General features: G+C 37.6%; 1 protein-coding gene across 11 annotated transcripts in view; it reads right to left on the bottom strand.

Moving 5' to 3' along the window:
* STXBP5 (syntaxin binding protein 5) overlaps positions 1–12,961 on the bottom strand; it is a 100,121-nt gene that overhangs the window by 65,191 nt on the left and 21,969 nt on the right. For all 11 annotated transcript variants that reach the window (XM_079328220.1, XM_079328212.1, XM_079328216.1 and 8 more), the window contains exons 3-4: positions 6,926–7,007; positions 6,034–6,134 (exon numbers count right to left, since the gene is read on the bottom strand). In XM_079328220.1, coding sequence (XP_079184346.1) covers positions 6,034–6,134; positions 6,926–7,007 — 183 coding nt within the window. The remainder of the gene's footprint in view (positions 1–6,033; positions 6,135–6,925; positions 7,008–12,961) is intronic.

The raw sequence follows: 12,961 nt of genomic DNA, 5'->3' as shown, positions 1-12,961 counted from the left end.
AAAGCAATTTGATCCTTATGAAAGAAACATTCACATATATGACAAATCCAGAGAGTCAATAAGTTAATTTTCTTCTGCTAGTTTCTTGAAACAAGATCAAACTCCTTCTAATTACATGTACTAGTGAATCATCACTGAGTTTAAATTTTAAGCTCACTAGGTAAAAGGCTTTACATGACGCCATGAAGGTATGCAGACACAGTGATCATTTCCTCTCACTCCAAAGAAAGCCACTTTTAAAAGTGTGAAAAAAAGAAAACAAACCCCAAATTCAGTTACGTGTGAAAAAATGAACCAAAACCCTATAAACAATGTCTATCATCACCTGCCCTCAAAGGCAAGACAGCCTGTATGTCCTTCTGCCATCCACAAAGTGGCAGAATTGGTCAGTTTATAAATTCAAGGTGAAAGAAAAGTCTCAAGTCTGCAAAGGCACAGGCTAAATACACAGTTACAGTATCTCATAAGGTAACATGTGCCAATAGAACTTGAAAATCTTATTATTAGCAAGTAAATACAAGTGGGATTTTCCATTCTCTGTAGACAGTGTTCCAAACACAATGTTAAAGCTGCTGTTTACAGCAGGACAGAAAACCAAAGATATTTTAAGCCTAATTTTGTAAATCTGAATTATGCAGTTTCATGTTGAGGAAAACAATTTACAACCCACAGCACAGGAGTTGACATATTAAAAATTAAACTGCTATCAGGACATTCAGAGATCGATATGCAGAGCACTTGCACGAAACAGTTCTATTTTTATGCCATTCTTGCTTTGTGACTTACCATAAAGACAAACTTTCCTTTGGCATTAGAACAGGGAATGCCAGTTCAGGAAGGATGTAAGTCTTGGATAATGAAACAAATTTTTCACACTTGTACATGAAGCTGGTTTGCTTTGGCTGGAAAAGGGGCCTAAAATTTGTCATCTCATGCTACTTTTTTTTTTAAATTCGAGTTAGTCTATCACTTCACCCACTCAGACATGATCTGTGGATCTTCCTGGCTGGTTAGTGATGTATGTTTGACTTCTCACAACTTAGATCAGTATCAAGTTTAACAATTTCTGCACAGCAGGAAACTAAAGTCAGATTAGCTATGTATGTATGTATGTATGTATCTCAAAACATGCTTGCAATATTTACGCTAAGAAGATGTTTTAAACACACTTATTTCAGTGCTAGCCTAGTGCAACATTTATATCTTCTACTGAGTTAAAGCAAGTTTTACATGAATCTTGCACTACTTGTTAACACACAACAATCTTGTGTTTAAGATACTTATACACAGATATGCAAAGGAAATAGATAGCGATCAGCTGAAGACATCTCAGAGAAGTACAAAACCTGAGGTATTAAGTTCACACACTGCATTATGCATTCTGAAAAGAGGTAGCATTTAGACACTTTTGCATGACAAGTCACACAAATAACTATTCCACACCATTATGCATTTTTGTCCTGGCCCCTACACACCGTTTCTCACAGTCAAGGAACAGTGGCCAAGCATGACATTGGTTCACTATCTCCTAACTCTTGTTTGGTAACTAGAACATAAAGCAGCTGCAAAAACACCACAGATGCAGCAAACAAAAGGTTAAAAACACTTGAGCTAGCTTGTTTTGCACTGAGCTTTTGACATCTGTCAGTAACTTCAGCTAACTGATCTGACATCTAAAACCTCAGCAATTCCTGCTTCAGAAGACTTGATTGAAATTACTAACCATCACTGTTACAAAAGGCAGGCAGGAGCTATGAATGCATTAATGCTCAGTTTGTTACCTAAAGATTCTTTATTAATTTAATGATTCAAGAGAAAGCAGCATCTTTCAGGACTCTTGGCCACTGCTTTTAAAGAAATACTTTGCTCAAATCTAACATAATGTAAGTTACCCAAAGACATTTTCCATAAACCAGAACAAAGCCTGTAATGGCACAGAATTATATTAAAAAGAATCAGCTCTTACTCACCAGTCCCTGCTCTTAAAAGTCATGAGCAGTAAAGGAAGAATATGCATCATTTTCCTGTCATATACAGGAGACTGCATTCTAAAATGATTTACGGATTTAAACTCAAATTTTCAGGTAAGTTTACAAAATATTTGAACACACAACACAAAAATTTATAAACAAGCTAGCTCTGAGGTTTTTATCTTAAGATGTTTAAAATACCTAAAAGTGAGGTAGCCAAATTCAATTACCAAGAGGATAAACAAATATGACATCTAGAAATATTGTAGTTAGACATTGGGCAGTAGTTCTTCCACATGACTAAAAGAAGGGAATTAGGCAGAGCTGTTAAAAGGCTGTGCCAGAAGACTACAGAATTAATTACTGAAGTCATAGACTTATCACTTGATTTTTTAAACACAGTTAAATAATAGTTTTCAAGACTAAGAAAATCCTTTCATCTGGGTAGCTAACTGCTATGGTTAGTTTTCTATGCTAAAGACAATGTTTTAGTTCAAATCTAAACCTTACATATGAAATTGTTACTAAGAAACAAAATCTGAATAAAAATTTGCCTGTGATAGGTTATAGTTAAATTCCTGTGAAATTGGACACATATACTGTTTTTCTGCAATTTCAACAGACTTCCAGGTAAAGCAAATCAGTGAAATAATTTTAAACCTTTGCCTCAACAGAAGCCTAGAGCAAATGCTAATGCCACTACAATCATTGCTTCAGTCATATGACTGAAGTTCCAAGACATTGAAACTCCCTTCACAAACTGACAAAGCATCATTAGAGAAGACAGTTACAAGGCTGTGTTGTAGTACACATAACACTTGAAATAAGTCCTGTTTCAGAAGTTAATTACCCCTGTGAATAGATCTTAATTCTACAACATAAAATACTTTAAAATTTTTATTAATTAGGTTTATAACAACTTAATGCTTGTGACCTGAGAATGTAGAGACCAAGAGGAACTGACTTTAGTCGTGGTGTGAGTTGTGGTGATGCATGCCTCTGCCACCCAGGACACAGATTTCTCTGATCTGAGAAACACTCATTACACCCCAGCCTTGATGAACTGCACTTGGATAAACTCCCCTTGAGCTTATCAGAAACACCGTCTGTTCCCAGGAACTAACAGGTGTCTAATGAACATCTGCTTTGAACAAACAGCCTTGGAAATTTACTTTTCTTGCCTGAATAACAACCCAAGTGGAATAATATTTTTGTTGTTGAACAGTCAAAGAAAGTTACCAACTCAAATTGGTCAGGATGGAAAATTACTACAACTAAAGCCCACTCTTGCTACCCACCCTATAAACAGTGGTCCAAAGTGAGCCTCTTTTGAGGTCCTGATTATAAGGGGCTGATGTATATTAGAGTTCATTGTCTAACAACCCTATAAACAGCAGTTCACAGTGACACCCCTTTGAGCTCTTGATTCCCAGAAGATAAAGGGCTGATGTCTATGTCTCAAACACAGATAAATGGATGGCTGTGGAGCCAGCCAAGGACTGTTAGTAATAACAGACAAGAATTGCTGGTAAATACAAGGACTGTTGTTATTAACACACCATGAGAAAGAACAAGTTTTGGCTGGAGAGGGGGGAAGGTCAAGTGGAGACAGAAGCACTTTTCCTTTAGAAAGGACAAAACACAGCACAATGCAAGTGCAGGAATGAGTGGCAGGAAGTGGACATGGACTATAGGCTGGGAATAAAACCACCTCCAAAAGACCTCCAAAGTCCTTTGACACATTTCCAGAAAGGCATAAAGGAACAGACTGTGCATAATTAATTTACATCATGAACACTCTCCTCAATAAATTTAGTTGTTAATATACAGTATAAAACTGACTAAGAAAAGCCCATTTACTTCAGATTCATATATAGATTCATATATTAAAACTATTAGGTATAATGAATTACAAAGAACTGAGCGTTATAAAGGCCCCTAGCTAGAATTATTCAACAATGAATGTTTTGAAGTTCAAGTTCAAAATATTTACCTTATGAAATTACATATTATTTTTTAAATTTGTATTTCATAAACCAGTCAAAAGAAAACTGAATAATTTTTTGACTGAATTGAATATTTGAAAACAATTAACAGTCATCCAGCATGACCTAAGTGGCTATGACGAGGTACAGATCTGGGAATCTTAAGTGTTCTGGCTACTTTTATATGTTATTATAACAGATACTTTAAAATTTGAATTGCTAGAAGAATAAGCCCTTGTTTCAAGCTATGCTTACACCACTCACAGTAACTGGTGCTCTCATTACCTACCTTGGCAAGACAGGATTAGTAACTAAGTCAGTCACTACAGCAACATCAGTGACCAAGACTCCTTTCTACCCCCATTCAACTCCCCATGATGGGTTTTGTTACTGACATTTACAGAAAAATAATAATTTAAAACTTGTACTTTGCTTAACCAAAGATAGCCACACATCTAAAACTCTAAATCAGCCTACAACAGGTTTGTGCACAATCAGAATCACCTCTTCAGGTATCTGTTTTAAAGCATTAGTTAGAAGCCCATGTTTAAGTGTGGTTTCAGGACATGGACCCTAATTTTATACTTATGCAGACACTACAAGTAAGAGAAAAGTCACTTAAAAAGGGGAGAAGTAGAAAATTCAGTTTGTACTACTGTATCTCTTACACTTGAACAATTCTCATTAAACTGGTGGTAAAAAAACTGCATTTCTCTCCATTTGAGTTTTATGCTGCATAAAGGAACACTGCCACTCCTTTGGGCAGAGAATTTCCCTCAAGTTAACAAAGCTTTCTGTTTTCTGAATAACAGTTCAGAATCACAGAATTGTCTGGGCCTGAAGGGGTCATTAAAGATCACCTAAACAAACTCACCTGCTTTGGGCAGGCACATATTTAGCACATACTTGAACAAATCCCCATCCAACCTGTTCTAGAACACTTCCAGGGATGAGGCACCCACTACTTTTCTGGACAAGCAGTTACAGTGTCTCACCACTTTCACATTGAAGAATTTCTTTCAATATCCAGTCTCAATCTACTCTCTTGCACTTTAAAATCATTACACCTTGTCCTATTCCTACAGGCCTTGGTCAGATTTCATGCACAGTGATCACAGAAATAATTTCAAAAGGGACTTTGAATCACTTAATCCTCTATAAAAAGAAACTCCAGTAATCTGCATTTATGTTGTTACTGACAAATTTGTTCATAAGCTGCTCTTTAAATCTACAGGGTTACCATTTCACCCACCCAACAGTTTAACACATTGCATGACATTACATTAGAAGGTATTACATAAATATTTAACTTTTTCTATTGCTATCTATCACTTGAAATTTATTACCTCCTGCCCTATTCAAAAGAAATGCAAGTCACAGCTTATTCTGAGTTCTCACTAGTATCCTCTGAGCTCCCCAAGCAGTCCATCTCTAATGCATACTGTTCAAAAGCAAACAGCATTCCAGCTGAGACTTTACATATACTGGAAAAGAAGGAATACCTCCTTAAAGGGAAGGAATACTTGCTTTTATAACAAAGCTCATTTTTCAGAAATTCAGTCAACTGACTTTTAGAAATTCAATATTACATGTCTCTCTAGCTTGATTACATTTCTATTACTTTAATATAATTTTTTTTTTGTCAAAATGCAAGTGGTTTCCAGCTACTCTGATAAAAACAAGAGCTCTAAAACTGCAGAATTCTGCATTGCCATCAAGGGAGAAAAAATTCCAGGTAAAAAAAATTGAACCAGTTTTCATGGTTGTCTTGCTGGTGCACACACTTCCTCTAGTTCCAAAATTCCTCTGAAGACATACATTCAAATTATTCTATCCCTCCACATGAAAACTGATGTCCAGCAATGCAACACGAAGTGATAGAAAAGGCATCTCAGCTTAGGTCACTAGTGTGCCTTATTCACAACTACTTTAGGGTGCTAGCAGATTGAAATTCAAACCCAGCCTAAGCCCAGTTTCAATGATGCACCAAGCTATGACCTGGACTGCACAGCTAAGGTCTGACCTTACAGCAGCTCAGAGTGGCGCCAAGGGGCGCTGCAGCAATATCCAATCCCTACCGTTCCCGGTTGAATTTGAGCGAATGAAGGATTGCCGGCCTCTTCTGGCGCAAGTTCCACAGGTGTAAGGTGTCATCAGCCAAGGCACTCACAAGAGCTCCCTAGGAGAACAAAAGTGTTTTAGTCAACTTGTTTTCATGATCCTAGCAACAGTGTAGCATCACAGTGGAAATACATTACATATTTATTACCAGAATGAAAAAAATGTATAAACTTGTGCATCAGCACATAGCACAGATAACTTGTAAGTAGTAGGATTGAGATAACTGATGTGATCACATGTTGTTCAGCTCACTCGTATTTGGTTCAGTGCTATACTGAGATGTGATGGGGAAGGAGCTTTCTCCAGTGTGCTCATCACTTTCCTCATGCCCATCTCTGCAGAGAAATCCAGCAATGAACTGCTAATATCTGTGTGCTGACAAAGCTAGCGAGATTCCTCCAGAAACCTGTCCCTAGCTCAAGAACAGCACTGCTATCAGATCCCAGCTACTACAACCCTAGAAACACACATCTGAAACTGAGGCAACATTATTCAGTTCATGTCTATGACAGTAACTCTATCAAAATAAAATTAATTACTGACTGAAATGGGAGTACTATTGAAAATGTACTTCACCACTTCCAGAGATAACTTGCAATGTTCAAGGACATGAAAAGATATTCCTGGTTCTTGTTTATAGCAAAAGAGTACTTTAGAGACAAAGATATTTTCAGGAGTTAGTCAAGCATTTTCCAAAACTAAAAAATTTAATTTATTTATAATTGTTATTACAGCTTGCTAATTGTGCTACATCACTTATAGCAGCTAGTTTTAATGCTTGCTTAATGAAAAATTAAAGAAAATGTGCTCCATATCTTCTCTAAATTACACATAAATCATTTTACTAACCTCATTAATCAGGAACTGAAGCTGGATTACTGCAGCTCCACTGTCATGTTGACAGTAGCATTCAACTCCTGGCCGACCAAAGCTGGAATTGGTACCATTAAGGAATAATTGTTGCATGTAACAAACAAAACACACAGAAAAACCAACATTTTCACTTTCACTAATAGCACATTGACACAGGCTAACATCCTGCTTCTAGCTAGTGCACTCAACACATCTAACCACACAGAGCTGAGTAGTTATCAAAACAGTAATTTCTAAATGCCACAAAGTAACACAAAGAAATTAAAAGGCCTACATTTAAATAAAAAAATTATGTATAGCCGCTAAACTTAGAAAATTAAGGGATTCTTCATCACGGAGGACTTGAAGAATGATGAAGAAGTTATTTTAACAATGTTAAATATCAGGACTAGAATTAAAGGAAGTTAATCCAAATCAGCATCATAAACAAATGATTACATTTTTCAAATGCCAATGAATCTTTCTCTCTGTTTAAGCATTATTTAGGGATGAAAAGAGCTGAATAATGCAAGACACGTTAAAAACATCTGCTGCGACAGAGATGAGAAGATCAGTAGTCAAAATATGGAGGAGTCAATGGAAAATTATGTATAATGTAAATTTTCAGGATCTTTGTATCAAGACTTCCTGGATTCACAACAGCTATGAGATAGCAAAAGCTTTATCATTTTCATGCCGCACATAAATCAGTCCTATCCTTCCATAATGACTATAGAAGCAGCAGCAAAATAGATTCTTTCACTTCTCCATACTGAACTCATTTTTGCAAACATTCTGTATTTTAAATGTGGTTATGTACCTGCTTCTGATACAAAATTAAGTTCTCCAACATCTAGAAGACTGAGCAGAAATAAGAGAAGAATTAAGAAAACTAGTCAGTATTTCATCATCATTGTATGCCCAGGTTTCTGGACTACAATTTGTCAGGGCTGAACATTTCTTGTTTTGAAGAAGCACCTTAGCTTTTGGAAGAAAGGAAATTATTCCAAAGTTGTATGCAAAACAGGGAATATATGTACAATTTTTTTTTCTCTCAGTATACGCCATAAATTAATAGAACAGTACAATTCTCACCCATTCTGCAAGCTTTCCATTTACTGTGGAATTGCTGGACAAAACAAAATTGGGTAATATGTGCATTCTTAAAAAAACATGTGCATTCCTTCATGCTACAGACACTTGAAAGACTGAAAAGACTATTAGGCTACATGCAAATCAAACTCAAACATATCTCCTGCTCAGTGTCTAAGCTGGCAAAATAAAACGTTAAGTAGAACAACAGCAGGGAGAAGTCTGCTTCAACACACTGCTATATTTTAACTTTTAAACTTGAATCATATCTTCTAGACTAATGAATCTGCATAACATCCAGCTAAGTGGTGAGATATACACTAGACAGATGTTGAATAATCCACCAAACTTAATACCAGCTTTCTTTCCCAAACAGAATTAGTAATTTAATTTTGTTCTGCCATGGAAGGACTTAAGGAGTCAGCAAGCCTCACCTGTTTTTTTGCTTTTATTTTACACTCTTATCAATAAGTTCTTTTGCAAAGAAGTCATCTGTACTCCAGTCACAGTTTATAGCTTAAAAAAAAAATTATAAAAGAGCAGAGAGGGTGTTGTCCCATAAATTATACCTTCCTACACCAACTCAGAATTCTTTCAATGTAAAGTTATTGCTTTTACATTAACTACGGATTGACAACACAAATTGTCAGATTGAAGAAATCCACAAGGAATAATGTAAGTTTCCGAGTTTATTGCCTCAGCCTTGCTCATGCATCTACATTCATTTGAATTTAGAATTATTTGCAGAAGTAGACAAAAACAATTTCCAAATATGAAATTCAAAAGCTTACAGGAATTGAATATTAAAACTTGATTATCTGCACTGACACAGGTAGTTTTCTAATAAAATATCTTCCCAGCCCCTCCCTTGAAAAAACATTTTCCAACATAATTAAATGCAAACCTTGTTCATAAACCTGGAGTTTATTTGGAATTGAGAATCTACAGCTACCTTGCTTCTAAATAAGAGGAATATGACCCAGAAAAACATAAGTCCATAGACTGCTCAAGTTACTTCTTCCTTCAAATTCTATTCCTCAGATGCTTTCTTCAAGCACTTCTGATGCTAATATTTCTGGAAGCACTGTTATAACCAGTCAGCAAAAATTTCATTATTAAGAATATTTCCATGTTTCCCTAAACAAAAAATTCTTCCACATTTTCCATGACACTTGAATAATTTTTCCAGAAATCAGTAAATAAGCAGCACTGAGAGTAAGATTACACAAGCTTTAAATATTCAGAGCAAATCTCTCTTTGACAAATGAGTGGAAACCTCTTATCCAGATGTGAAAATAGTTTGGCCACTTCTATAGTGCTCTCTGCCATTAAAAAAAAAAAAAAAAAAAAAAAAAAAAAAAAAAAAAAAAAAAAAAAGTCCTTGCAGCTAGTCTTATTTAGTTCTTTTACTCAAGGATTATGTCATCTTCACTTTTTCACCTAGTAGCTAAAATTATTCTTCTCATCTCAAATTAATATCCTCATCCTAACCAGCATTAATCTTCTTTTCTAAAGCAATGCAAAGCCTCCCAGTTTTATGTGGTATGCTGAATTGAAAAAGCACGTCACAAAGACTGACTGTAGAAGGATAATACATGCTCATTTCAGTTCATGTGAAGCATTTCTCAAGCACACAAAACAGGCAGCAGCCCAGGGAATGCAGTTTGCCCAAATCAGCTGCACTTGTGTATGTGTGCTTTAGGCAAGAGAGCTCACTGTACTAAGCTGTGATCATCTACTACATCATCGTTCCCAAAACAGGCAAAAATTATAATGAATAATGACAAGATGAACAAAGCATTTTAATTTTGTAGACAGGAAAAACTCTCTGCCAAAGACCTAGGGTTGCTCTAGAGGAAATACTCTGCTCTGAGCAGTTTTCTAATCAAAGACCCATCCCTGCTCCTTCAATTCCATACAGTTCATTCTACTATTCCTGCTTCATCCACAATTCCAAATATTAACAAATTGGATAATTTAATAGCTTCTAAGCTGTACCTTTGAATATTGCTATGTTCCCCACTGCCATTTGGAAATTAACCCTGGAAAGCACTAGTATTTCATTGTCTCCACTGCATATTTTTTGAGAACACAAGAGACAACAGCTGTGCCTGAGAGAAGAAAAAGATAACAGGCTCATATGCCAGCATTAGTGTTCATTTTCATAACTGGTAGAAGTGCAGGTAATACACAAGAAAATAACAGTATGACCTTAATTTAATATAAGACTAATTAACTTCAATTTATAAGAAAAAGCAAAATTTCCAAAAGATATTTTTTCAAATAAGCTTCAGACTCAAGCAGACACTTCAAGCATTTTATTTAGCAATATGCAAGTTGTCTCCTCAAAATACACATTTTTAAAATTATTACTATAATTTACAGCTTAGCTACACAGTAACAACTCAGTGCACATCTGCCCTTAGAAATCATATTTGAAAGAGAAAATTAATTCCAAAATGTTTATAAAAGTTGGAGAAGACAGAGAAGACAGTCCAAAATCTGTAGCTATCAATTCAACCCTTAGCATAAGGCAGTAATCAAAAAATTCATAGAATTATCTAGATTTTAAAAGTCCTCTAAGTTAATCAAGTCCAACCTTTGACCAATCACCACCTTATCAGCTAGACTAAGGTACTAAATGCCATGTCCAGTGTTTTACTGAACACCTCCAGGGATGGTGAACCCACCACCTCCCTGGGCAGTCCACTCCAATGTTTAACAACCTTTTCCATGATAGAATTCTTCCTGATATCCAAAGTAAACCTCCCCTGGCACAGCTTGAAGCTATGTTCTCTTGTCCTGTCATGAGTTACCTGGGAGAAGAGTCTGACCCCACCTGGCTACACTCTCCTTCCAGGCAGTTGTAGAGAGTGATCAAATCCCCCCTGAGCCTCCTTTCCACCAGGGTCAACACCCCCAGCTCCCTCAGCTGCTCCTCATCAGACTTGTACTCCAGATCCTTCACCAGCTCCATTGCCCTCCTCTGGACATGCTTCAGCCCCTCCATGTCCTTACTAAGGTGAGGGGACCAGAACTGGACACAGTAGACACAGGTGACCTCACCAGTGCTGAGTATAGGGGGATAATCCCATCCCTGCTCCTGCTGGCCACACTGTGCTGATACAGGCCAGGATGCCATTGGCCTTCCTGGGCACAGGCTGGCTCGTATTCAGTTGGCTGTCAGAAAGCACCCCAGGTCCTTTGAAAACCACTGGGCAGCTTTCCAGATGCTTTTCCCCAAGCCTTCAGGATCACACTGCTGTGACCGAAGCACAGGTCCTGGCACTCAGACTTGTTGAACCTCATAGTGCTGGCCTCAGGACTGCATCAGCACAGATCCAGCTTGCCGAGAGCCCTCTGCAGAGCCTCCCAGCCCCACCAGATCAACATTCCCATCCAGCTTAGTGCCATCTGTGAACTCACTCAGCGTGCACTCCATCCCCTCATCCAGATCAAGAGTAAAGATATTAAACAGAGCTGGCCCCAACACCGAGCCCCAAGCACCCTGAACACCAGCTGGATATGACACCATCCTCTAGTCTGGCCATCCAGACAGTTTTTACAGCAAAGAGTACACCTGTCCATCCTAAGGGCAGCCAATTTCTCCAGAAGAATGCTGTGGGAAACAGTCAAAGGCTTTAGTAAAGTACAGGTAGATACCATCTGCAGCCTTCCCCCTCATGCACGAGGTAGGTCACACGGTTTCCTAAACTCATGCTGGCTGGGCCTGATCCCTTGGCTCTCCTGCAAGTACCATGGGATCACACTGTTCCATAACCTGCTCCATAACCTTCCTGGACAGCAAGTGCAGGCTAACAGGCCTGTAGTTCCCCAGATCCTTCTTCTGGCCCTTCCTGTGGATGGACACCACATTGGCCAACCTCCAGTTGACCTTCCTGGGTAGTCAGGACTGATGATAAATGATGGAGAGCAGTTCACAAGCTCTTCCTCCAGCTCCCTCAGTATACTTGGATGAATCCCATCCAGTCCCACAGACTTATGAGTGCCTACATGGCTCAGCAGGTCACTACTTCCTCCTGTATTACAGGGGGTCTATTCTGCTTCCAGTCGCTGTCTTACAGCTCAGGGGGCTGGTGACCCTGAGGTATACAAAGACATTGATAATTTAAATTATTTTCCGAACTGTCACCACACAGATATTGACATTTTTTTTTTATTACACTGATAAAAAAGTCTTGATACTATAGCAAAGGCAGACCAGGTATCAGATTTGCCACTGTTGCAACAGCTCAAGAGTATTAAGACAAATCTGAAACTGTAGCAGCTTTGAATATTCATTCCTACATACTTCTCAAAACTACAGCTGCAACACCTAACAGTACTTAAACCTTTGACAACAGAAGATCATTGGCTAGAGAAAGGCACCAACCACTGATTTGAATTGCATACAAAATACTAAAACCAACAGATTACTCAATGTATTCTTATGTATACCACTCCACAGCATACAGCTCTCCAGGACCACATAATATACCTGCATATTTTACTACAGTCATGTATGTATGTTTTCCACTTCATCAGACCCTGAACCACTAAAAAAAAAAAAAATGCACCACTGTATCTCATCAAATCTAATGAGTACTATTACTTTCACATACATAATCTACAGCAACCATCTCAAAGAACAACCCGTCAAGACACAGCTATTTAGCAAGAGAGTTATTTAAAAAGTCAGAAAGTACTACAGTCAAACACTGTCTAGAAAACACACTTTAACCTTTCACATCCATGTACTACCAAACAAGACAACATATAATTTGTCCTTTTGGTGGTGAGGGGAGGATTAGCAGCAAGGGCAACAACCAGTTCCAGCTAAGTATTTAAAAAATTGATGTTAGATCCTATGATAAATATCAGAGTAGCTTAACAGGAATAGCAAACTACTACTGCCGTTTGCTATTGCAAACTTTTAAAAAA

Source organism: Erithacus rubecula, assembly GCF_903797595.1.
Source record: "Erithacus rubecula genome assembly, chromosome: 2".
Classification (NCBI taxonomy): domain Eukaryota; kingdom Metazoa; phylum Chordata; class Aves; order Passeriformes; family Muscicapidae; genus Erithacus; species Erithacus rubecula.
The sequence above is the reverse complement of the archived record's forward strand: the minus strand, read 5'-3'. Positions and strand labels throughout refer to the sequence as shown.